This window comes from Cavia porcellus, unplaced genomic scaffold, assembly GCF_034190915.1.
Source record: "Cavia porcellus strain 051 isolate PalLab524CR breed Dunkin Hartley unplaced genomic scaffold, mCavPor4.1 scaffold_26, whole genome shotgun sequence".
NCBI lineage: Eukaryota > Metazoa > Chordata > Mammalia > Rodentia > Caviidae > Cavia > Cavia porcellus.
The window spans coordinates 51,984,724-52,012,401 of NW_026947509.1; the positions used below are offsets into that span (position 1 = coordinate 51,984,724).

Below are 27,678 nucleotides of genomic sequence, written 5' to 3' on the forward strand. Positions count from 1 at the left end.
GGCTTTCATCTCTCTTCATTGCTTAGTCTTCCACTATTCCTTCTCCCTTCCATGTGTTTCCTCTCTTTTTCTTTGCTTCCCTTCCCATCATTGTACAGAAGCAATCAAACAACCAAGCATCCGTAGCAGACTCTGCCAGTAAACAAATCCCTCTTATTCTTCTTTTGTGGGTCTTGGCCATCATTTTGTCCCTTGCTCACAGTTCTAATCCAAATAGCTTGTTTTCATAGATCAAGACCAGTATATCATCCTCACCAAAGACATTCTCTATCCTCAGAGAAATTACCCTGCCATCTGTTAAGATACACATGCTAGCTTGGATATGTGACAAATTATGATGCATTCTTTCACAGAAAAATAGGTAACAGTGGAGTAGAGTATTTAGAACAGGGCAGCTGAGTTTAAACTGAGAAATCAGTGCAGGAAAGTTTCTGAGAGAAAGTGTAGCATTTCTGGAAACTGTTAGCTGAGCACCAAGAGTGAGGGAAGAGCATTTCTCTAGTATAGGAACAGCACATACAAATGTCTCAAAATAAGGAGTTTGGAGTACTGGAAACAACTGGAAAATGACAGCATGGCTAGATTCAGAATAACAAGAGTGGGTGGCTAGGGGTGATGGTGAACAGGTAAGCTAAAGCCCATTCATACAGGACCTTGTGGGCCACATGACTGATTTTAGGTTTCTGACTCTTGCCTAAAAAAATGAAATGACATTGTGAATTTTTTCTAAACTTTGAGTTTATTGAGGTTTTTTTCAACAGAACCATCCATGCTAAAGCTGGAAAACTTGGACAAACACAGTAGCACAAACACACACGTGCATACCCACACGTAAATGATACATAGAGCAACTTCCTCCAGGGCCGTGTGATTTGGTATGATTAAAAAGGATATCCTGTACCCATGTACATGTTTCAGGGTCAGCTGGGCAATTAGCTGAAAATTAACTTCATATTCATTTTCCCTCCACAGGACTGTTTCCTGAGGAGAAGCCTGGAACATGAAGGCTTCTGTAAGAGCTTAAAAAATGTTGCCTGCCAGCAGCGTGTGAATTCTCTCGGAGTTTTCAGCTTTTACAGCAGTCCAGCTGACATATCCATTCCCCCTTACCCGGCAGGTAGCTTCCTGCTCTGCCCAGTGCCTCACTATTGACAAAGCAGGGTAAGAAGGAGTCTGTATTCTGTTTACCACCAGGGCAAACAGCTCTTTTAGTTGCACTCTTGCAGGAAAGCACCTATTGGGGTTCCATATGTCCCCAGATATTCGCAGGTACTCAAAATCTCTCTCTCTCTCTCTCTCTCTCTCTCTCTCTCACACACACACACACACACACACACACACACACTTTGTAGACACCGTGCCCACTGCCTCCCGTCAATGTACACTTGGCCCTTTAGCACTTTACCAATCACAGTAAAGTAACAAATCTATGAGGATGTACACTCCATTCTGTTGTGGAAATAAATTATTTTGTTTGTTCACCCAACCCTACCTATCCCAACCCACCTTACTCTTTCTCTCCATTCTCAACTACTAATACCTATATCTTTTAAGCTGTCTTTTTATTGAAAGTAATAAATTAATACATTCATCACGAGGTGTTTTCATCTTCAGCTGAGAAACACCAGCATATACATGAGCATTCTCACAGTGTTGAGTATACAGGAATTCCTTTCAGCAGTGATAGTGTTCACTGATCTCAGGAAGAAAGCTTTCTGTTCAGAGTAACTCGTGAGTCTACTGTAACTTTCCATACAGTGTAATACTTTAAAGTGAAGGGATTTTGAGGAAGGGATGTCTTCTTCAAAATGCATCGGTGGCCATTTGCTGAAGTCAAGTTTGCAGTGGCTACTAAGATTCCATCTGATCATCCTGTGAGTCCACACTTATGGTGGAACCTTGGCTGCTGGTGTCAGCAGTTTCATAGGACTTTTGATCTTTGGCAAAGTTGATGAAAACCTGATTTGTAAAGAGAAATAAAACCATTAAGGAAGACAGTTAAGATAGTTAAGATACGCCCACACATATTCACAAATCTTCAGCTGGAGTCAGTTTTTACAGTCAACTTTAACTGGAGTTTGAAAATAGTACCTAAATCTATGACTATATTAATGACATTTATGAGCATAATCTAAATATCAAGCTGTACTTGAATTTCTATTGGCACAAATTTATATCCATATGATCTATGACAATGTCTCTATCAAATATAATGAACGTGCCTACCTTGAGCCCTGTGTAATTTTCATATTTCACGAAAATAAAATTTGTATAAAAATCTCACACACTATCTTTGCTAGCCAATAATTTAATAGAGCTCTTCATTTATTAAAAATCATTAAATACATTAGTTACAGATTCATCCCACAACTATTTATCAAGGGTCCAGTTTTTGCCAGGCATGATGCTGGCAGGTAATCACTCAAAGACTAAATCTCAAGACTAAGTTTTCTTTGAGGGCAATGACATAATTGTGTTAGGTCCCTATTAAAATTTCCAAAACCTCGTAAAAAGTAGTTTATAAAATGCAGTATGATACATCAATTCGAGGCCCATCAGGACTTTTTAGGTCCATTCCAGTGTCAAGACATAATCACATGTAGTATACGTTATGCTGCGTGAGCTGTACCAAATTAAGACAGTGCAGTGGTGATGAAGGGTGACCTATGAGGCACCAAGTTATTGAATTTAAATGTAATTAAGACAAGTACAAATGAAAGAAAGGAATTCTGCTTTTGCTGTGTCAGCTATGTGAATTTAGGAGACCTCAAGGTCTGCAGGATCTCTTGCGACTCCTATGCACCCATGACCCAGAAAGCCCATCCGCAGAAATGTTCCTTGTGAAACCTTCCAAGGAGAAAGTAGCAAAAAGTGCTAACACCTGTTTATTTTGTGGGTGAAAATAGTGTTTTGTTGCTTTACGTATGCATCTAACTTTATGAATACAGATGTCTTAAATACTGAAAATATCTTCATTAAAAAATGGTTAATGCCTTTCATATTTTTTTAATATTCCAAAATGCAGTCAGAAATGTTAGGATTTTTGCTAAGTTTTTCAGGTGTAAGATTAGATATTGCTTCAATTAAACTAAATTGAATGTCATTAAAAGAAAATAACCGAGATGCATGATAATTAATACGTGACATTATGCACATGAACAATGGTATATATCTTACCTCTTCCAGCGTAGTCTGACTCACTAGGAAATTCGTGATATTTAAAGCAGCCTTGTTGGTTTCCAGCAGATCAAAAATGTTTGCCACTCCTCCTGCAGTGACTGGTACATGATACTCCAGCATGCTGAGGTGCTGATCCTGTGGGAACCGAAAGAAACATTTATTTTACAAGATTGAGTAATTACTTGATTAGACATAACTGAGTGCTATGAACAATACTGAAATTCATTCTGCTGAAAATGTTGCTACAGTCTAAATAATGGGGATATTTAGAAGCCGCTTGTAAAGATGAAATGCAAAACTTCATGGATACTGAACAGAAGACAAATTTTAAAGTTAATAAAATTTTTGAAACATTCTGCATTGTTGTGCAGTTATAATCTTGCCTGGAAAACTTTTTGTAGGATGATATTTCACATAGGAGTTTAGGCTCAGCTCACATAGCTTCTCGATTTTATTTTGTTTTATAAATTTTTATTTTTATACGTACAGGTTTGCAGTACAAAAGGATTACATTCATCACAGGCAGTTGGTAGATCTATATAACACATCTTAATTCTTTTAACTTCCCTTTTTACTGTCTCCCTCAGAGATCCATTTTAGTAATTTTATTTTTATGTTAGAATTGCTCCAAAAAGCTGGTGATTAGCTATTCAATTTATATTGGAAAATGGTAGATTTTAAAAGTATTATCTAAGAACAACTTCATTCAAATGATGTTGCATCCTTTCCCAACTCACCTTAAAAGTACTTTTTAGATTTTTAAAATTTTAGTCAATACTATCACCATCTACCTAGTACTGTACTCTTACTCCCTAGGGGTATCTTTAACATCATACTCTTCTGAGTATTTAATCAGTTGCCATATTTTTTGTGGTTTTTAACACAGCTATATCCTTTTCTCTTTACTCGCCTTACTGATACTAATTTGATCCTCATCACATCTTAGTGCAGCAGCCATCGCAGAGTTCTAGAAACCAGACTCACTGATTTATTCTGGCACGAAGCCATCAGGGTGTTTTTTCTAGGCATGAGTTTGAACAGGATGCTTTCACCTGGAGTATCTACCCTTGTGATATCCAGGTATCAAGATGACATACTTCAGCCTGATATCCGAGACTGCCTTTTCCTTGTGCAATCTGGCCACCTTGCTTATTTTTACGACCGAACTGTTGGCATTGGTATTTTCTTTCTAGAGATCTATAAACCATTGTGGGAGGATTGAGGATGATCTGCGTAGGCAGAATCAGAATCTTTATCATCACTTCATTTGCCAGGACTCAGAGGTCCTGGTTCCATGGGACAGTGACCAGGATAAATGTAATTTCATCACTCAGCAAATAAATATTTCATCCCAGAAATTCACTAAAAGAAAAAGCACATATGATTGTAAATGTGATTTAAATTTAGTGTATAGAAAATGGGCCTTGATAAGAAACAAGAAAGGTATTATTTCCTAGAGATGTTACTGGGCTTGAGGCGGCTGAAGCTAAAGTATTGGATAAAGGAATTCATTTTAAAATGCATTGTTTTGTTCTCTAAAATCATTTATTAAAATCATCTACATTACCATTGTGCCTTATAGTTGATAAAGTATTTTTATGGACTCTGCCATTTAACTCTCACACCATTTTCGTGAAATAAATGTCTGACTCTAGTTTACAAATGAACATAGTGAGGCTTAGAGATTTTAAATGTCTTGTTGAATTTCACCCCACGTGGCTGGGCTCTGTCCAAAGCTCTGCAATTTATTTTCATTATTCCACATCTGATTGCCTTTTAACAACAATTATTTGCCATTTCTGAAGCTTCTGAAAATTGTCCATCAAAGATATGATAATAATCATTTTTCTGTCAAGTGCTTTAAGGGCAGGCTTAGTGAGATGTGCATGCTTAGATCCCTGGGGGTCTATCCTATAACTATGTAGTATATATGTAAAATGAAATTAATAGTATGATAGTTCATCTCATTTGAGACTGGAAGGCTTATTGTAGACTTGTTTTTTTTAAAAAAAAAATGAGGTGAACAAAAGAGATAACTTCCTCCAGCTATAAGGGATTCTCTGATTTTCCCCCTATGAAGAAATGTTCTTGGTAATATAATAATAATAATAATAATAATAATGTAACAATGCTATCTCTCAACTCCTTCACATATCTACCAAATAAACTAGAAAAATATACTCCTGAAAAGCAGATAGAGTGTGACAATAAAGACTTTGTGAGAACAAATAAATATCTATGAAAGACTATACTAACTCTAAATGGCTGTAATAATATATAATTTGAAAATGCTATTTGTTCATATAAAGTGTGCTTGAACTAATACACTATGATGAATAACAAAGCTATGATGAACTTGGAAATGGCAAATATCCACTATGATATTATGCTATGCTGATCAAAGGTCAAGGTCAAAAGGCAGGGCCGTCACTTACTTTTAAATATGTTTTTGGAAAGTGCAGTTGCATGAACCTTGTGAGAGTCTCCATGCTTACTCTGTTATTCTTTAAATGAACCTTCACAGTAAACCCACGACCAAACCTAGGAAGAAAAGTGCAAAATACAGTGTAAATTATGTTTTGCCAAAATTGTTCCCTCGGAGTTCTAGATAATGAAACAAAACCCAGGATGACCATTAGGGTCCATTTTCGTATGTAAAGACTATCATGTTGCCATAGGCTCTGGGCGTGCTGTAAACTGGCAATAGTTCACTGCTATGATTTTTTAAAACTTTATTTCCTTCTGTACAGTAAGTTAGATTCTTTGAGCAAAATCAATATTGGAAAGAATGCACAAGCTATGGCTTCCTTTGACATCCATGAAATTAGCAGTGTATATCATTTTCTGAAGATGAATTTATTCTAATTTAAAGTAAGCAAGGTCTTCAGAGAGGTTATTATGAAAATTTAGTGTCAACAGTCAATATTAATATAATTGGGATTTTTAAAAAATATGAAATCAAAATGCTAGACCTGATTGAACCAAGAATGGAGTTCATAAACAAATCACAACAGACCGCTGAGAACAACATAAGGCCTCTGTCATCCTTTTTTCTCGTTAGTATTATGCTATAAGAAAGTTGTCATTATCTAAAAAGGTATAAAGCATCATCATCCTGAAGTTTGAATATTACTATGAATGTATACAAATGCATGTGAATATAAGCCACTAATTTAATTTAATTTGATGGTAATTTGGTACTTATGCACATTTCCACAGTGTATTCTTGATTAAAAAGGTTTTCAATGTGCTAAAAATATTAAACAGCTTACTGAATACTTGTGCAAGTGGCAAATGAACATCCTAGATGAAAATCTATGTCTTCATGTACTTCCTAATGTCTAATTTGTTAATAGACAAACTCCTAAAATTTCTCTCTCTGAATGTTGTGGTGGAAGATTTATTGCTATTACCATTATTATTATTATTAGCTCTGGTTGTGGAATTATTATTAGCTTTAGACCTTCTTAGATTTGGGAGTATTAACTAAAAGTACAATAAACTCTCGAAATACTTTAAGGTGGGTCAGTGATTACGTCTGAGGATTACCTTCTCCATTCCTGCTTAGCTTCCCTTTGCAAGACAGGCTGCTGAGATAATCCTCAAAACTGGAGTCAGCACCATTAGACTGATGGCTCCACAGTGTGTGTTAGACAGCACATGATTCCTTACCTGCTTTTTATGTGCTGCAAAGACCCAATGCACTGGAACCTTCCATTCACCATGATGGCCAGCCTGGTGCAAAGTGCTTCACATTCTTCCATGCTGAAAGATGAAGTGGAATCACATCGACATTCAGAGCACAGAGATTTTGGCTGAAGTTCATAAGCACAAACTTAATTATTTCATGACACATCTGAGAATTGTGTTTTGAAGTTGAACCAAAAGAAAGTCTTTTAAAGTATACATTAAATGTCCCCAGGTAGGGTTTTAAAGTGTTTCTTGTGAAATTTGAGGCCACCTCTCTTCCTCAGAAAGCCCTCCTATCAAACTCAGTATTTCTTTTAAGGTTTTTAAAGGTTTGACTCAAGACCCACATTTCCTAAGAAATGCTTCCAAAATAACCTCAAGCTTTTTTCATTATGCCTGCTACTCTAGTTGTCTTTTATGGATTTGGATTTATAACTAGCTAATGTGTACCTGATTACATGTGCTCTCATTTCGTATCCAAAGGCAGCCCTCGCTATCACCCTGTCCCTTTCATGCAAATGTTCACGGGAGTGAAATGCTTGGCTCCAGTGTGCTGGCAAAGGAAGGATGTAAACCAGCCCTTGAATAATAAATTCATCTGGTAGCTTTTCTACTATATGATCATTTTAATGTAATGAGAATTTAATCCAAATCAAGACCATGGCAACATCATAAGAGAGGCTTCGGTATCGCTGGTACTTTAGGGAAGGGAGGCTGTACTGCGTGGAGAGGAGGGATGGGAGCTGGTTCTGGAAGGACAGGTCCAATTAGAATTTGGACAGATTACGTGCAGAGATTATTTCCAGTAGGAAGCACAGCTGAAGAAGGGATTTGGAGATGGGCAAGGCAGCGCATGCCTGCAGAACCACGGGCAGTTCAGACTAACTGGGGGCAGAGTATGGTAGGGAAAAACGACTGGAATTTTGCTGCGGCTAGATAGTAAGAGGCCTTGCCTAGGCAGGCTGAGGATTCTGAATTTCATTTTACCGGCAACAGGCAGCCCTAGGTAAGTGAGGAAGGCCATGTTTCATGACAAATCTGTTTCTAAGAGCTCTTCTTATAGCTCAAACCCGGTCTCACCACATTAGTCTCACCATAAAAACCTACTTATTTGACTTAGCTTTACTACCACAAACATAAAACACTTTTACACAACTGAAGGTATTCACGCCCCTATCGAATGCCCAGAATTGCCCTTTCTAATCTAACATTCTAAGACTGCAACCTTGACTTCCACACTCAGCTTACCTGTGGGATGTGAGGATGACGGAACACTTGTTCTGTACTTCCTCCGAAATGATCTTCCAGAGGTGCCGTTTCGACTTAGGATCCATCCCAGAGCTCGGCTCATCCTTAATAGAGAGTTACAAGAAAAATTTATCAAATTAATTAATCTCTAATGAGGTTCTTTACACGAATCACTGAGTCTTGATTCCTTAGAACAGACATCACTTTTAGAAGTTCTGTGACTTTCTTGTTTTATACTTAATAAGCCTTTGGCTGCTGCTGTCAAAAAGCTCAAAATTAAGTATTTAAAACTGTCAATTTATTCAAAAGGTGTCTGGGTAAAAGTGACACCCTGTTACTTTACATTCATGTCTTATGTTTCCTTGGAAGAAAAGTTTTTCTCAGTTACTGACAAAGCAGAGTTTTTACATTTAATTTTATATTTTCACATATATATTGAAAGCTATATTAGTAATATTGCTATCACTCTCATGAAAGCCGAGTTATAACTATGAGTAACAAGATGCTTTTTAATGCAGAAAATAAACAAGATTTGATATTTTAGTTAATATATTTGAGGTGTATTTTTTGTTTCATTTAATAATTAAAATTTAACACTCTTTGGGAAGATAAAAATAAGATTTGCAGAAACTGCCACATAAAACCATATATGTTATTTTTCTAAAGTAAATGGTGCTTTGAAAAATTGTTCAGACATAAAGTTTTTTAAATGTAACAAGAGATGATCTAAACAAGCAATAAGAGATCCTGACATGATTGTAAAAAGCAAATTAATTATAGGTCAAGATTAGGTAAAAATTTAAAACTGTTCCTGTAAGGGAAAAGTATGTAAGTATTGGATAGTTAGGTTCCTTTTTCTAGTAGGTGTCTAATTTAAAGAAAGCACTGGATGTTAGTTTAGGAAAACAGTGATGGACAACTGTCACACAGCTTCTGTTTGTGGAAAAATAGCCTCCATGGTAAACAAATCTGGAGGAAAACATGGCATCTTTCATAGCTTGTGTTTCAGTTCTCATTGCTATATAACAGTTACACAGCCCTTTTACCAGCTTAAAATGCTTTACATATATTATCTCTAAGTATTGTTTTGTTCAATTGAAGGGACACTTACACAATAGAATTCCATTATAAGCATCGATTGGTGGGGACCTAATGCATTAGAAGCCGATGGCATTATAGAAAGAAGGGCTGTGCATCATCCTACCTAAGCAGTGTAAATGACTTCACCCACCCTATGACTTAATCCCTGGAATAAAGAGGCCATTTGTAACTGGGTATTTATTGCATATAGCTAAGATGTTTTCAGAATTTGGAGGTCCTTGAATTAAGGGGATCTTCCAAAGTAAAGAAGAGTTTATTTCTCTGAAATAAACATACTTGTACATACTGGGCCCAGAAAACAGAATATTGTGCTACTTTCTGCATAATTTATGTTTCCAGGTGACCAGTTTCATCTTGCAGCTGATAACTAAAATAAAAATGTGGACTACTTTTCTTTCCATCTCCTGGAGTACAGATAAAATAGCATAGAATATCACCCATCACTTCTTGTCTTAAAATGTGCCTGTCCTCCTCAGTAGAGAACGGAATACATTCGCTCACCTGATTAGCTTCAAACAGAAAGAGACATAATTTGTCAGTGAATGGGAATTAAATTCTACCATGTTCCATAACTTTACTTAGTTGTTCAAATATCCTGATTTTGTTGCAGCTACTTCCCATTCCCATGCTGAGTGCTTCCTCTGTAACCTACCAGCCAGTGTTTCAGATCAAAACATTTTTGAAAACATATTATTGTAACAACTTGTTATTTGCTGATATAGATTCCTTTGATGTGGTAGTGTAAGTTGCCTGTAAAATAATTGGCACGTAGTGAGACCTCACTAAACGCTGATGGTCACAGTGAGGGTGAGACGTGAATACATACACCCAAACGTGCTGTTCTAATTATGTAGTAGTCTTTTTCGTAATGCGTCTCTTACCAGCAGTAGAATGGAAGGTTTCCCTATTAAGGCCAGAGCAGTGGATAATTTTCTTTTTGTGCCATAACTGCATACAGAGGTGGGTTTGTCCTTGTAGGGCATCAAGTGAAGTCTCCTAAGGAGTTTATGAACAGTCTGTGGATAATAAAAGAGGAATTAGGTTGACCTTCCCCTGCCAGAACCCTTAAAGCACCAAATGGAAGAAAATCTGCTTGTGAAAAGGAAATTTTATCAAGGAGAATTGAGGTCAAGAAAAAAAAATTAAAACATTTAAATTCAGCACAGATTTTATTTTCATTTTAAAGGACTATTTAAAAATTAATAGTTCATTTAAAGAGATAAAAGCAATTCCTCAGAGGCTTATTTTCAAATGAGATTTTTTTCTTTCCAAATGTTCATGTGTGGCGTGTGTGTTTACTGTTCGAGATTGTACTTGATGCTGTGTTACCACAGGATTCTCCTGTAAAGCTCAAAAGAACTAAGCCAGAATTCAAAGGCAGGTTTCTCCTTGATCGCATCACTGCTTCATCTCTCTTCTGACTGAGGGGTGAGTGGTCACAAAGGATTTAAATCTGTTTTAAAAAGAGCCACTATCAGAACTTCAGTGCATTCGGAATCATGGGCTCTTGTAGTTATTTCTGTAGTTAAATGGCCCTGCCAAATAATGAATTCTAGTTGGACTCACGCAGCAAGTCCCCAGGGTTGTCACAAAACAGAAGGACCTGTCCTAAGGGTTAGTCATTCCACTGCAAAGGCAAATAGTTGCAAAGACATGCAAAGCCACAGCTTAAAAGTCAAAATTGAGGTCTCAGGTTGTAGTCAGTGGTAGAATGAACGCTTAGTGTGCTGTGGACCTTGGGCACCGTCCCCAGCACACAAAACAAAATAAAATAAAAACAGAAGGTATTCTGATTTACTTGGGGGTTTTTCAGTTAATGTCATGGGTCAAAGCTTATTTAAATGCCAAAGCATATAGAAGCATCCCCAGCCTGTCCTCAGCTCAGAGCCTAATGCAGACATGAGCCTCTGACAGTTCCTAATGGAACGAAGGAAGCAGCCTGGCCCTAGTGTGCGGAAGGCAGGTCCACAGGTGCGTGTACAGAACGCTCAGCCGAGCAAAGCTGGCCTCATTCCCACCGTTCAGAAGAAAATTTCATGGCTTTTCAGGGGTAGGTTGGTGTTGTGGGAGTTGCGGTGTGGGGAAAAGAAAAACAACAATGGTCAGCAAATTCAATAGGTTTTCACAGATGTACTCACTTCTTTGATATCATTTTCAGGAATTCCATGGACTCTGGCGTAGAAATACAAATGTTCTTCCACAGTTACCAGATCATCTAAGGCATCTTCCTGAGGGCAGTAACCAACTAAAGAGCTGTGAGACTCAACATGACCCAGAGAGCTGAACGGTGAGACAAGAACACATGAATTTCAAAAAGTACGGCTCTCCTGGTCTCTACATGTCAGGAATGTGGCTCTATTTTGCTAATGATAGATGGTGATTTTAATAAAAAGGATAAAATAATCTTACGATCAGAATCATATGAAATGGTTAAAACTACCTATGCATTTTGATAATTTTTCCCCTTGAAGATTTAATAATACAACTAGAAAGTCACCTAAAATATTGATTGATTTTTTTTTTTTTGTTACCGGGAATCAAACCCAGGGCCTCATGCTTGCCAGACAGATGCTGGCCACTGAGCGACATTCCCAGCCCTATGAAATTATTTTAATTGCATTGCACTTGGCAAGATGGAAGCGCTGGTTTTCCATACCCTGTCTTATTTCTGATCAGAATATTTCCACTTGAAGGAATAACATCTCCAGTCAGCATCTTGAATATAGTGGTCTTTCCTGCTCCATTCACGCCAAGAAGGCCAAAGCACTAGTTTAAGGGGAGAAAAAAAATATGTAAATCATAGAGAACTGTTGTTATTGTATCTTTTTCCTTCTCCTGGGGTGAAATACATTTCGGAGAAAAATAAATCACTGGAATTATGTAAGGAAATGCTCTGTTGGCATTTGGTAAAACTTTCTCTCTAAAACAAAGTGATACTTTATGTATTTTTTCTTTCTTTAACTACCTGAACATTGGTAAATGTGTATACTAGGGACCTATTTTACATATTATGTTATAGCACCCCTTTGTATGACATGATGTAATACCCCAGAAAATTGCTAACTAGGTGAAGTAATTACATTTGTAGGTCTCACATTATTCATACAAAATTTCCTGAATAAGCTACTGAGACAATAATTTCTTTATGCTAGCAAATAAATTTGATGCATGAAATTTGAGACTCTGCTAAAAAATGAAAGGAATAGTCATTTTCTTTTCCTTTGTTCAAAGCCACCTTAATACTACGCCTGTGAAAACAACAAGACTATAAATGGATGCAGTTGTAGGACCTCATTTCTGACTTCTGTTTTCTTTACAGGGTCTTTTGGAGGAGCTTGGGAAGGAGAAGTGGAAGGGGGCGCTCTGAGCAGCTTCCTGACCAGATCTCACCGCAGAGAGCACAGGAGTTTAGGAAACGACTTGCTGTGTGGTGAGAAATGGTGCCTCCTGCCTGCCTAGCCTTATGGGGTAGACAACAGACGCAACATAAAGTAAGCTTTATTTTGAGATATATGGATGAGGTGTACATTTAAATAAAAAATACGTTACGGTAGAAGACCCGCTACCATTAACCCCTTCCTGATACTTCCCCTTGTTTCAAACACATCCTGTAGTTGAGCCACTTTCCAAAGCAGTTCTGGGTCCCTTTCGTCAGTGTCTTTAGTTGTGCCGCAGTGGCTGCCTCAGCATCCTGAATCTATGCGACATGTTTGTCTTTCATGGACATTTTGACTTTGCGGAAGAGGCAGAAGTCACATTGCACCAGATCTAGTGAATAAGGTGGCTGGGGACACAGCAGAAATGTGTTTCTGAGCCTGTCCTTCCCCTGGTTGGCACTGGGAAGAACTCACCATACCTGCTCTAGAAAATGACAAGAGAAATGGACGTGTGTTCAAAGTGAGGGGGAGCATTCTGAGGGAGAGTAATGATCACATGTCTTTTACTATATTTATTTTAAAAATATGAAATTCACTCTATTCCTGCCATGCCTTATATCTACATGTAAATATGATGCATATGTATGTATATGAGCTAGAGAAATATTGTTTGACTCTTGTATTTTTAGAAAAATATTGGAGAAAAATAATTTTTATTCATCACTTTCACCAAAAACAAGGACAGAAATGAATCACGCTTCCTCACCTCTCCTGCAGGGATGCCAATGCTGATGTTGTTTACAGCTATAATCTTTTTGTGGATAAGCTGGTAGGTCTTTGTGAGACGGTAGAGCTGGACCAGATCAAACTCAGCTGCACCACTCTCAACTCTTAATCTCTCAGTCCGCACATCTTCATCTTCATTTGTTATCTCCATTACAGGTGAAGAACTAAATTTTCTGAGCAAGAGTCTAAAAAACCCCAGTGATATTATATCAATGATTCTGAAATGACTGCTCGATTTAGACATGTTTTTTTCATGTAAGGGAATCTGTGTTAGTATTAAACTTTTAAATCTGTTAAGTGTGGTGTACTCAAATAATTTAAAAAATTAGTATGGACTCTCTTCACCATATTCACTGTGATCCTTGAGAAGTAGCTTTTGATTCTATGCCTTAAATGTTTAAAGATCCACTGTTAAAATATAAAATCCTAATTTCAGTAACAAGGAGATGAATCTATTTTTGAAAGTCAGCTCTTAATAAGGAGTTCAGAGGAAGGCTAAACTCGATAGGAGTTCAGTAAGACTGAAAATGTAGAAGCCTAAGACCAAAGATCACATTTTTTAAATATCTTGTCTCTTTCTTCTCTCTTTTTAAAACTGTAGTAACATTTACAGACACTCTACTTTTAAAAAATTTTTAAGTGCAGGCCATGTTATTGTTAACTATAGGTAAAATGCTGTACAGTAGATCTCTATTTTTAAATATTCTAAAACATGAATAATATTCTGTTCCCTTTTAACTGTCTCACCTAAGCTCTAGAGTATATTTTAATACTCTCAGCTCTGCAAACTCACTAAGTTCCAAATCCACCTCAGTATTTTCCTAACAAATACCCAAACAATTTAAAAATCCAATAGATCAATCCAGTTCTCCTTTCTAACATTCCTGTTTCTTTTAACAGTAGTCCAGAGACTTCAACTCTGCTGTTTTCTTTGAAACATCCTTACTCCAAAATTTACCATGCAGTGAGTCCCCCAAGCTTGAAAATGCCTTGTGACTCCTTGCCCTGGGTCATTTTCTATCAGTTTCCATCCCCATTACAAACTCCACCCCTCACTCAGATTTTTCCAAGAGCCCAAAACTGCTCCAGTGTTTCTGATTCTTCAACTCCAGTCTGTACCACCTCTACAAAACCACTCCCCTAAAGCACCATTTGATCATGATACTATCTTTTCAGAAACCTTTGTTTGTTGAATAAAGCCCAAACTGTATCTCCTTAGCAAGCATTCAAGAGATTCCGTAATCTCCCTACCTTACTGTAAGCTTTTATCTCCTAGTGTTTCATTACCTTTATTCTGTGTTCTAATCAAATGGTATTATTCCTTTCTTAAGTGTGCTGTAATATTTTTTTCTATATCTCTGCTCTTGGCTTTCTTTTATTATTATAATTTAATTAAAATTTTATTTCAGTAGGTAATACATGCACATGATATTAAAGTTCAAGTAGAAGTGAAGAATATATAGTGAAAAGTCATTTTCAACCATGCACAATTCTTTTCAGAAAAGGCATCCCTATCTAGGATAGTCTATGGATTTATATGAATAAGTCAAACAGATTTTTTTTTCTAACTCAAATGGTAATGTACTTTACACATAGTCCTGAATCTCACATTTTTTACTCAATAAATGTTAGAAATAATCTCAAATATTGCACATAGAACTGTATCATTCTTTCTAATGGGTACATCTTGTTGTGTTTGTGACTATATACATATAATTTATTTAACTATTTTGCAAATAAAGAACCCTCTGGTTGTTTCCACTATATTAGAAATCATTACCATTGTGAATAATTTTATACCTCTATAATTCTGCATCTATGTGAGCGTGCTGGTATAAAAAAACCCCCAGAAATACTATTGCTAGGTCAATGATTTACGCACTTCATTTCATTTAGGACGGTAGATTCAGTTCATTTCAATATTCTTTTCCCAAACTTACAGCCAACATACCACATACACATTCAAGCCTCTTTCTTATTTCTGCTTCTGAAAGTGTTTTCTATCCTTCTACATTCAACTCTTTTGTTTATGTACATATTTTATCTCTACCGCTGAACCTTAATCTCTTTAAAGCTAACTACTATGCTGGACTTTCTTTCTTAAAGCAGTACTTTCTGACACATAGTAAGGTTAGATAACTACTAGAATAAAAAAAAAGCTAATTTATGGTAAAAAGTTTTAAATGTTCTTGAAGAAAACATTTTCATATTGTTAATGACTCTAACACCCTTGGTTCTTCCCTGAATGCTGAGTTCCATCATGGATACCAAACACTGTGTTTTAGCTATATTTACCTGAATTTTTTTATTAGCCATTCATTGATTAAAAGTCGCAACAAAAAAAACATGGTGCCTTGAGTCACCAAAGCCACAAACATTGCCCCTAGCTTATCCATTTCAAAAGTTTCATGTGGGTATTCCACTCCATATGCTTTTAAGAAGTCCAGGACTGATTGTTGCTGAGAAAGTTCAATCAAACCATAGCCAAAACAGAATTGTGGGAAAATCAGGAAAATTTTCTTGAGTGTCTCAGAAATAAGTTCCAAAGTCTGAAAACAGAGAAATAACAATGAAGCTTAGTGTTAGGCTTGCAACAAATTGACAGAAACTTAAAACTAGACGTAGGTAAATATTGAGAAGCCTATCTAGACTGGCAATGATTTCATGTGAACTGAATTTGCACACAGGTATTTCCTATGACTAAATGGTGACAGTTTGTCATTAAAATACCAGGAGATAAAAACTTTTTTAGGCAGAGGAGCTGGGCAGATCTGGGGTGCCCTCACTGGCCTCTCTGCGTGTCTGGAGGACTCTGGATATCTGCGCCCAGACTGCTGGAGTTCCCCCAGGCTTCCAGGTGCAGTGAAGGGGAGAGGTGGGTTTGAGGCTTCCACATCAGCCTCCCCATTCCGGCTTCATTTGGAGACCTGCTGAGCTCCCGATAGGTGGGCTGGCCCACACTACCAGCCTAGCCAAGCCTGTTTAGCTGCCGCGCCTGGCCATTGGTCTGCAGAGGAGGAGCTGGGCAGATTTGGGGTGCCTGCATTGGCCTCTCCATGTGTCTGGAGGACTGTGGATATCTCTGCAACCAGGGAGGGTCCACAGGTTCCTGAAGCACTGCGGCCTGTGGTGAGTACCCTAACCCGGCTGCGATTGAAGAACTGTGGAGCTTCCAAGGGGCAGGTGGGCGCACAGTGTCCCTGAGGCCCAGCTTGTCTGGAACTGCGGAGTTCTGAGCAGGCAGAGGAGGGCCACTGGTTCTGTAGGCCTAATGGCTTGGAGTAGCGCGGCGCCAGAGTCCCAGTAGCTCCAAACATAGAAGGGGATTTTCAACAGATCCTGAGGAAGCTTTCAAATAACACTTGAAACACAGAAATATAGGAAAATGACAAAACGAAAGACCAAATTACAACCTCAAACCTCTAGCCCATCTCAAGAAACGCTAGGAGCGATGTATATAGAAGAAAATATATCCCATCCACCTCATATATCGGACACAATAGCCACTGAAATTGACAAGCAACTCCAGGAAGCTTTAAAGAAATTCAAACTCGAAATAATCTCCCAGATAAAAGAAGAAATGATAAAAGAAATGAAAGAGATTCTAAATATATCTAAAGAAAACACAGATAAAAAATTGGAGGAACTAAACAAAAAGATAGAATCCCTAGACGAGCAATATAAGAAACAAACAGAATACATAATGCAGATGCACAGAGATATACAGGAAATAAAAAACTCCACTGAAAGTTGTAAAAACCGCCTTAATGAAAGTGAAGATAGAATTTCAGACCTTGAAGACAGGATTGCAGCTAGTGAACAGGAAAGGAAAGATCTTTTGAAAATAACAAGGAACCAGGAAACAACAATTCAACAACTGCAAGACGATGCAAAGAAGAATAACATAAGAATGATAGGGATTAATGAAAGAGAGGGAGACAACATGAAGGATGTCAGGAGGATATTTAGAGAAGTAATAGCTGAAAATTTCCCAAGCATGAGATCAGAAACTGACATCAGGATCAGTGAAGCATATAGAACTCCAAACAGTCATAACCAAAATAAAACTACACCCAGACATATAATAGTCACCATCCCAGAAATCCAACACAAGAATAGATTATTAAAAGCTGTCAGAGAGAAAAGACAAATCACTTATAAAGGAAAACCTATCAGAATCACAGCAGACTTCTCAGCACAAACGATAAAGTCAAGAAGAGCATGGAGTGAAGTATTCCAGATCCTAAAGCAAAATGATTTCCAACCAAGACTGATATATCCTGCAAAACTATCATTCAAAATAGATGGTGCAATACGATACTTCCATGACAAAGAACAGCTGAAGAACTTCATGAACACCAAACCAACCCTGCAAAAAATATTGAAAGACAGTTTAGATACACAAAGGAAAAAACCACTAAGCAAAGCAAATAATTAAACAGAACAGAAAGATAAAGATGCAACAGCAGAGAGATAACATTCCTACAATTAACCAGCATTTAACAGTAATAACCATTAATGTAAATGGTCTCAATGCACCAATCAAAAGAAACAGACTAGCAGAATGGATCAAGAAACAAAATCCAACCATATGCTGTTTACAGGAAACCCATCTAACCCAGAAAGATACTCACAGACTGAAAGTCAAAGGATGGAAAACAATTCTTCATGCAGCAGGAATCCAAAAAAAGGCAGGAGTAGCCATTCTGTTTGCAGACAACGTGAACTTTAAACCAACAATGACCATAAAGGACAAAGAAGGTCACTACATACTCGTAAGGGGAAAACTCCAAGAGGAAGAGATAACTATCTTAAATATATACGCACCAAACTCCAGAGCACCCAGTTATATAAAACAATTATTAACAGAAATGAAAACTCAAATTATCAGTAACACAATTGTAACAGGAGACCTTAATACACCACTGAAACCAAGGGACAGATCAACCAGACAGAAAATGAGCAAAGAAATAACAGAACTGAATCACACCTGTGAACAAATGGGTTTGATAGACATATACAGAATGTTCCACCCAACAACATCAGAATACACATTCTTCTCAGCAGTACATGGATCATTTTCTAAAATAGACCATATATTAGCTCACAGAACATATTTAAGCAAATGCAAAAGAGTTGAAATCATCCCTTGCATATTATCGGATCATAGCGCTCTGAAATTAGAAATTAATGACAAAGGATACTGCAAAAATTCCGCAAACACATGGAAACTAAATGACACACTCTTGAGTAATCAGTGGGTCACAGAAGAAATTAAAGAAGAAATTAAACAATGCCTAAAAGAAAATGAAAATGCAGATACAACTTACCGGAATCTGTGGGATGCAATGAAAGCCGTTCTGAGAGGAAAATTTATTGCACTGAGTTCCCACATCAGGAAAACAGAACGAATACAAGTAAATAACTTGATGCTACACCTCAAACAGCTAGAAAAAGAAGAGCAAGTCAAGCCCAAAGCCAAAAGAAGAGAGGAAATTATAAGAATCAGAGCAGAAATCAATGCAATAGAGACTAAGAAAACAATCCAAAGAATCAACGAATCAAAGAGTTGGTTCTTTGAAAGAATAAATAAAATCGATAAGCCCCTAGCCAACCTTATTAAAAAAAGGAAAGAAAAAGCTCAAATTCATGCAATAAGAAATGAAAAAGGAGAAATCACTACAGACCCAATAGAAATACAGAGGATCATCAACACCTATTTCGAAAACCTCTACTCTCAAAAGTTTGATAACACAGAAGAAATAGACAGATTCTTAGAAGCATATGAAGTACCAAAGCTAGATCAAGAGGATATAAAACTGTTGAATAACCCAATCTCTGCTAATGAAATTGAGAATGTAATTGGGTCCTTGCCCACCAAGAAGAGCCCAGGCCCAGATGGATTCACTGCAGAATTCTACAAGAAATATAAAGAAGACCTAATGCCGACACTCCTCAAACTATTCAATGAAATTGAAAGGGAAGCAATCCTTCCTAAGTCATTCCTGGAAGCAAATATTACTCTAGTACCAAAACCTGAGAAAGACCCAACTATAAAAGAGAACTATAGACCGATCTCCCTAATGAACACAGATGCAAAAATCCTCAATAAAATATTGGCAAATAGGATCCAGCAAATCATCAAGAAGATTATACACCATGACCAAGTGGGATTCATCCCAGGAATGCAAGGATGGTTCAACATACGCAAATCAATAAATGTAATCCACCATATCAATAAAGCCAAAAATAAGAATCACATGATCATCTCTATAGATGCAGAAAAAGCCTTCGATAAGGTCCAACACTTATTCATGATAAGAACTTTACAGAAAATTGGAATAAATGGTCTTTACCTCAATATAATAAAGGCCATTTATGACAAACCAACAGCCAGCATCATACTAAATGGCCAAAAACTGAAAGCCTTTACTTTAAAATCAGGTACAAGACAAGGATGTCCTTTATCACCACTCCTATTTAATATAGTACTGGAAGTACTAGCCAGAGCAATTAGGCAAGAAAGAGAAATAAAAGGGGTAAAGATAGGAAAAGAAGAAGTTAAATTATCATTGTTTGCAGATGACATGATACTCTACATAGAAGACCCCCTAAACTCCATTGAAATACTCTTAGATACAATAAATAAATTCAGTAATGTGGCTGGATACAAAATCAATACTCAGAAATCAATAGCATTCCTATACACGAACAACAAAATTACAGAGAGGGAAATAAGAGAAACTGGACTATTCCCATTAGCAAGCAAAAAAATGAAATATTTAGGAATTACTCTTACGAAAGAAGTGAAAGACTTATACAGTGAAAATTATAATACACTGAAAAAGGAAATTGAAGATGATCTCAGAAAATGGAAAGACATCCCTTGCTCATGGATAGGAAGAACAAACATTGTGAAAATGGCCATTCTCCCAAAACTGTTATACAGATTCAATGCAATCCCAATAGAAATACCATCAACATACCTTATAGATCTAGAGAAATCACTCCTAAATTTCATCTGGAACCAGAAGAGACCTAGAATCGCAAAGGCAATTCTAAGCAGCAAAGACAAAGCAGGAGGCATCACAATCCCTGACTTGAAGTTATACTACAAAGCAACAGTAGTAAAATCAACATGGTATTGGAATCAAAACAGAGCTGAAGATCAGTGGAATAGATTAGAAGATACAACCACAACTACGAACACACTCAACCACCTTATTTTTGATAAAGGAGCCAAGCAGGTTCACTGGAAGAACGACAGTCTCTTTAATAAATGGTGCTGGAAAAACTGGCTCTCCATTTGCCGAAAACTAAAGCTAGACCCATGTCTATCACCATGTACTAAATTAAAATCTAAATGGGTCAAAGATCTGAATATTAAAACAGAAACACTAAATCTATTGGAAGACAAAATAGGTAGAAACCTTGGAGACATAGGAGTAGGTAAAGAATTCATGAACAGGACTCAAACCGCACGGGAAATACTTCCCAGAATCAATAACTGGGACCACTTCTTATTAAAAAGTTTCTGCATGTCAAAAGAAATCTCCAGCATAGTGAAAAGAAAACCCACAAACTGGGAAAAGATTTTAGTGAACTCTCTCTCAGACAAGGGCCTCTTGTCTAAAACATATAAAGAATTAAAGAAACTCAGACCTCCGAAATTCAAAGATCCAATCCAAAAATGGGCATCTGAGATGAATATGCAATTCTCAGATGAAGAAATGCAAATGGCAAATAAATACATGAAAAAATGCTCATCATCATTGGTCATTAGAGAAATGCAAATTAAAACCACACTGAGATACCATCTCACTCCTGAAAGAATGGCCAGGATCAAGAAAACCGACAACAAATGCTGGAGAGGCTGTGGGGAAAAAGGAACTCTCCTGCACTGCTGGTGGGAGTGTAGACTGGTACAGCCTTTGTGGAGATATGTCTGGAGATTTCTCAAAAAGTTGGGACTGGAAATCCCATTTATTCCAGCTATTCCACTTCTAGGCATATTCCCAGAAGAACTGAAAGCATCATACCACAGTGATATATGTGCACCTATGTTTATAGCAGCACAATCTGTAATCGCCAGATCTTGGAAACAACCCAAGTGCCCATCAACTGAGGAATGGATAAAAAAGTTGTGGTATTTCTATACAATGGAGTATTATTCAGCTATAAAGAAGGATCACATTGAGATATTTATCAATAAATGGGTGCAGCTTGAGACCATACTCATTAGTGAAATAAATCAATCTCGCATGTGTGAATACCGAATAGTTTCCCTAATGTAAATAATGATTCAAATATATAAAAATATGTGGTAATCATGATTCCCCATTAGGTGGCCTTGAAGCCTTATAAAGTTTTCACTCATTAATTAGAAAGGCTTTATTCTGGGCTTCTTGATATGAAAATATTTGAAGCTAGAGTATATGAAGTTTTATCCAAATATTTCAAGGAAAAAGACACTATGGTAACTACTATTAAGTCAGGTTATAAGGTGGTGAAGTACTAGGTTGTTGAAACAGTCATGCTGTGACCTCTATTGTTATATTGTTATGTCCTGTTTTATCTCAATCTCCCCCTTATTGTTTCAAAAAAAATTATTTAGTCATTTCTTATGTTTGTCTTAATTAAAGAAAAAATTAGGATATATAAATAGTAACTCTTTTCGATTTCCTATTAACTTGTTTTGAAGTCCTGTAGTACTCCCACGATCTTGTTTTGACTGATTAGACTCTGTTCCATTCTATATGATAGTATCAAGTTTGAAGACATAGGCAACTACTTTGAAGACAATAAGATTCACTAAGATACCCATTCTGGTTTGACTATTGTGTTCTTTGGAAGTCCTGTAATGTTTACAATGCCTAAGTTTTATTGGTCTTGTTCTCTACTGTTTTGTCCAACTTTATAATATCTAATAAGATAGACAATTCTTTTTAAGGAAACAAGGGACAACGTTGATAACCATTGTTGATAAACTTGTACTCTGTTCTAAAAAAAAAAAAAAAACTTTTTTAAGTGACTGGACGTCCAGAAGACAAAACTTTTAGACCATCCTTAGAATTTTAGAATGTAGGGCCAGCTAGGGTGTTGGGGACTGGGACAGAGTATTGATAGGTGCCTGAGTGTGGGAGGACTTAACTCAGCAAGGTTTCAGAGCCTAAAGTAATTTCTACTTGGAGAGAGACTAAAATGGTGAAATGAGATGGAGGAAGAGACACCATCTCTCAAAGAGGGGCAAGTGGCTTGTTGTCACGTTATTCACACTTGAGGCCAGCTACTTCCCCCTCATGAATTTTCTTTCTCCTCCTGGAGTGTGCTTGTCTGTTCCTTAGTTCACATCATTTCCTCTCTATTCTCTGCTGTTCAATTGCCTGGCACTGTTAGTGCTACACTTCTCACTAATCATAATTGTCGGCTCTGAATGGAAAGTGATGCTTACAATGAAGTAGATTCCAATACATGATTGAAAGGGAATGAATTAAGTCTTCTCTCTCTGAATGTTCAAATTAATCCCAACCCATAGTCATATAATGAAGCCATTTTCCTTGTCTCTACCATACCATAGGAATTTGTTAATGAGTGAAATGTTTAGCTGACCATGGTAGCTTGATATATGTAGCACCATACATTATATCTGATTTCACATCCATCACTTCACTTGAGACTATGAAATGTCAATTGTTTTGACACTCCATGTAGCAATAGAAGGCATTAATTTATATGGTATTTAAAAAGACTATTTTAAGGCTATATTTTCTTGTCTTTTAATTTTAATATAAGAACAAGATAATATTATGTTCCATTTAAAGAATGAAAAATAAACAAAAAATCTGTCCACCTTGAACACCGTAAAGTTTTGGATATGCTCACTGACATTTAACAGACTGAAAAAGGACCTTACCGGATCATTAGGCTTTTCCTTAGAAAGAAAGTATACCACCGACAGGGAAACAATGGAATTGATGCCAAAAAACAGGTTAACACAAACGTAAGTGATGAAGGCCATCCCTGTTTCATGGAAGAAACCAGCCAGTAGGTACATCCAAGAAAAGGTCGCATATCTGTAGGTTAACAATATGAAGATTAAATTATGCCTTAATTTTTCTATTTTACAGAGCCATAAAACAAAAATTTACATGACTTTACAAAGCAAAAGTAAATATTAGCTATGAGTTGCCAAGCTTGTAGCTAGATTTCACTCTCATTCCTTGTTTTGACAAAGAAAACCAAAGGATATTTTTTAAATGACAGTAAGAAGCCTCTCTTTTAAGAAACCATGAGTTGGCAAACATTATTACAACTACAAATTTATCCCCCCTGGGGATGGTGTTATCCTATTCAGGTAAGCCGTCTGTTGCTCATAAATATGAGTTCAATCTGTAAAAGTCTTATAATTTAAAGCTGAGGAAAAATAATGACACTGGTGAGGCTAACTGAGCACACAGAGACTGGTGAGAAGTTAGGCTGTTTTAAGTAAAGAGTTCAGTGACTTTGCAGAAAATTCAATAGAGCTTAGAAAAAGAGAGATCCTGCATTAGCTACAACTGCTAACTATCCATGCATTAGGGGTAAAAAGGATTATTACACCTTGCATTGATTATGTATTACCTATCTAAGCTTAATACAAAGACAATAATATTGTGTGCCCTTAGATTTCTATAAAAAGATCAATAAAAAGTATACTTGAACTTCTGTGACCTTATAATGCTACATATATTTATTTATATAATTTGTCAATACTTAAATTCACACATGTATCCATTTTTTTCTGGTCATTTTAAACCCTCAATTTTGATGTAAATGAGATTAAATATGTAAATTAGTAAGCCAAACACTTGGCACCCAGTAAGTGCTCATTAATGATAACAACATTAATTTTCAGAAGTATTACACTGTACAGACTACGGACTAGAAAGTAGAAGGCATTATTAGTTATTATTCATGTCAAATAAAGCCCCAAGACAGTTGTAAATTAGTTAATGAGATTTAGGTCCTATTTGTGCCTAGGAAGATTTAATTTTGTTAATTCTTTTTTCATTGCTTCATCAGCAGCTTACCCGAACAGCAGGAGAAGGAGAGAGACAGCACCCAGGTTGCTTTCACTGTAGAAGGCGGGCAACTTGAAAATTGCAATGACACCAATGGAAAATGCTACAGGGACTAAGTAGAAGACCTATGAGAATGTGTAAAACCATGTTGAATACATAGTAAGAATTCTTTCAAGTCATTAACCCATCTAGCATAAAACTACAAGAAAGTGACCCAGAAAAATTTGAAGGAATGAGTTTGTATCTACAGTCTCAGTACTTATAATGTCTAGTTTATTTTACACTGATTTTACTTTAGAGTTTGTCTCCTCTAATATGAGGTTAAACCAGTTTCCATCTTTATACATATACAAGAAGTCCCTGGTGTTCCTGCCTCTGGGCTTTAAGACTTGGAATCATTCAGCAACAGAGGTTCAATGAGAAAGATAAGACAGTCTGGTGTCTTGGTATCAAGAGTCAGTCCTCAAAGTATTGATTTTATTTTGAACGCCACAGCGCTCTCAGATGGGTGATTTCTAAGGCTTGCTATCAGTGTGAGCCACTCTGAAAACCAACAGGACAGCAATTTCAACACATTCTTGGAATGAGAGGTGTATGAACAGAGAAGTTTGCTGACAAGTAGAAGTACCAAGTGCTGCAGTGTTTGTAGGCAGCAAGTCGCATGCAATGAAGGTAATGGTAATCTGAGTGTCCCCATGCGGGCAGGGACTATGGAGATGTCTCCTAAATTGAAATGAGCACCAAATACGACAAGAGATCTCAGTGGGAGGCAGACCTTCACGGCAGCATGTCCGTGGACTTTTCCTAAAACCCCTCTGAAGTCCAGAGCAATCATTACATTCTTTCAGGTTTGGCTTCTATCATGAACACATTTCAGATTCACTGGATACGCCAGCAAAGTGGCTATGGAGTTAATTACTTTCCAGCTCTTCAAACCAGTAATCTTGACAACAACTCAGGCAATTTCACCATAAGCACAGGCAAACACACACTCATCCTGGGCTGGTGGCCAAAATGGCACGTTTGGAGTAAGAACAACCATCTGAACTTCGGGAATATTTTATGCAAACGAGAGAGCTATCGATGGATTATAACCCCCCTTTTCCCACTAATCACCTCTAATGTGTCATTAGAAACTGCTACTTTGAATTTTTCACTGTTAGTTGATTAAGTTTTGTAAACTTGATTGTTTGGCACAATTGGGGAAAACAGTTGTGCTGGTAACTTTGATTTCTCCACAGTGGTGGTTCAGACTTCCACACCACATGTTGAACACTACCTGGGGCTCTTGTTTAGCACACACTCCCCTCTCTAGATATGAATTTAAAGGTGGGGATGGGGCCCAGGAATCTGCATATTAACAGATAGCCCTGGGAATGGGCTATGTCCAACCACTAAATTAATACAAACCTGACTTTTCCTTAATTTATTACTCTACTGATAATAATTTGAACAACTAGAATAAATAACTCTTGAATAAAAACCAGTATATTCTATTCAAATAGATCCTGTCTTCCTTGAGATAACCAAAGTTACTCACCATGTCATAAATGAAATTTGTTACCCAATAGCATGTCACACCGATGCCTGAAATGTGTTGTAACTGCTTGGCTTTGGTCTGATGTTCCCTGACAACGTAGGTGACAAAGCTGGCGGTGGTGACAGAATAGCCCATCAGGATGGACAGCGCCACTAAAACATCGATTAAACTGCTGATTCTGTAGTGAGCGATAGGGAGAGGAGAGTACACGTAAGTTTTTGGAACCCTTTTCCTTTCAGGAAGGTTCCTAACTAAAGTCATTGACACAACAGTACAAGAGTTGGCTGTGGCACAAATAAGGCTTCCTACACCCCAGCCTGATAATATCTTTGACATGACTCTGCTGTGACCCTGGAATAAATGTAGCTGTAGTGCACCTGAATTGACTAAGGATATTTTGATATGAAAACCTCAGTCTCCAAGGGTTACAGAGTGTATGCAAGAGACATACAGATCAGGAGCACAGAAACAGTACTGAAATGCTTTGCAGGGAAGCTGAAATGACGAAGCACTTGGGCACTTGACTCAAAACACAGCAGGCACAGTGGGTCTGCGGTCAACAACCTCTACTTGACCACCTCAGTCCACACACTCTTAGAAACTTCCTTTTCCCCCAGCCAGCGACTTCTATTACCAGCCCTTCTAGATTGGCATTCATTCAGATTCAGCTGCGATTTCCAATTATAGCAATTTATACAGAAGCTCAGCCATGCCAGGAAGAAAGTAGTCATGCCAGATCTGCTTACGTGGCTTGCTCCTGATCTTGCACGCCTGGGTAGGGATGACTATACATGATGATCCCTTAAAGAAGAGACAACCTTCTATTATTAACCAGAAATACCAACTTTAAAATGAAGATTTTATAATATTTTTGTTTATGTCGTAATCTAAAGAATATTACATTAATATCCTCTTTCAAAGGAAAACGATGTATTCCTCCTAATCCCATCAATGTCTTACAATTGGTGACACTCTCAAAAAGAAAAGTTTAGCTTTTCACATTCATATGGAACCTTTTAGACATTTCTTAAATATAGCATTGTTCTTTCTATTATGTTTAAACAATTGTTCTCCGTATGACATATCTGGTCATATGTATGTTTCAACAGCATGTGCAGAAATAAGCAATTCAGAGGGGGACAAACCATACGAGAGTTTCCTAGGGACAGAGCCCACCTCCCCCTCCTTGCTGTGCTGTGACTGTATGAGGGGTTGCCTTAGTATGAGAGGATTCTCTCCCTTTTTCTTTGCTACTTTAAATTCTCTGTTGCTCTGCAGCTGTAGCAGAGTAGAATTTGAGCTCCTCAGTCAGGCATTTCTTGACACAAAGGTCTAGAAGGATCCAGGGATACAAGCTCATTTCATAAAAACAGTCATTTAATTCCAGTACCACCCAAATTATTAGGCTCTTCCATGGTTGGCTATACTGTCTAAATTAGAACAAAAGCTATTTTATCCCCTTCCATCCAGGGTCTTGGTTAGCCAAAGTCAAAAGTAGACTCACAATACTTCTCCAACGACTACAGTATAATGCCTGTCATGGAAAAGAATGGTAGGGGGTGGATGTGATATTCCTAAACACTTGTTCCTCCAGGGTATGAACTGAGTGAGAACTTTCTTATTGTTTATACGGTATATGTTCATAATACAAGGATACTGTGCCACAGTACCTGAATATTACAGAGGATTTCAAATG

General features: G+C 37.2%; 1 protein-coding gene across 1 annotated transcript in view; it reads right to left on the reverse strand.

The window, feature by feature from the left end:
• Positions 1-743: 743 nt before the first annotated feature.
• Positions 744-27,678, reverse strand: part of Abca12 (ATP binding cassette subfamily A member 12) — a 170,215-nt gene continuing 143,280 nt past the window's right edge. The window contains exons 40-53 of the mRNA XM_003474203.4: positions 26,729-26,783; positions 25,983-26,160; positions 24,452-24,567; positions 23,296-23,455; positions 15,678-15,931; positions 13,363-13,567; positions 11,876-11,985; positions 11,358-11,499; positions 10,101-10,235; positions 8,119-8,222; positions 6,853-6,945; positions 5,616-5,721; positions 3,178-3,315; positions 744-1,959 (exon numbers count right to left, since the gene is read on the reverse strand). Coding sequence (XP_003474251.2) covers positions 1,852-1,959; positions 3,178-3,315; positions 5,616-5,721; positions 6,853-6,945; positions 8,119-8,222; positions 10,101-10,235; positions 11,358-11,499; positions 11,876-11,985; positions 13,363-13,567; positions 15,678-15,931; positions 23,296-23,455; positions 24,452-24,567; positions 25,983-26,160; positions 26,729-26,783 — 1,904 coding nt within the window. The 3' untranslated portion in view covers positions 744-1,851. The remainder of the gene's footprint in view (positions 1,960-3,177; positions 3,316-5,615; positions 5,722-6,852; positions 6,946-8,118; positions 8,223-10,100; positions 10,236-11,357; positions 11,500-11,875; positions 11,986-13,362; positions 13,568-15,677; positions 15,932-23,295; positions 23,456-24,451; positions 24,568-25,982; positions 26,161-26,728; positions 26,784-27,678) is intronic.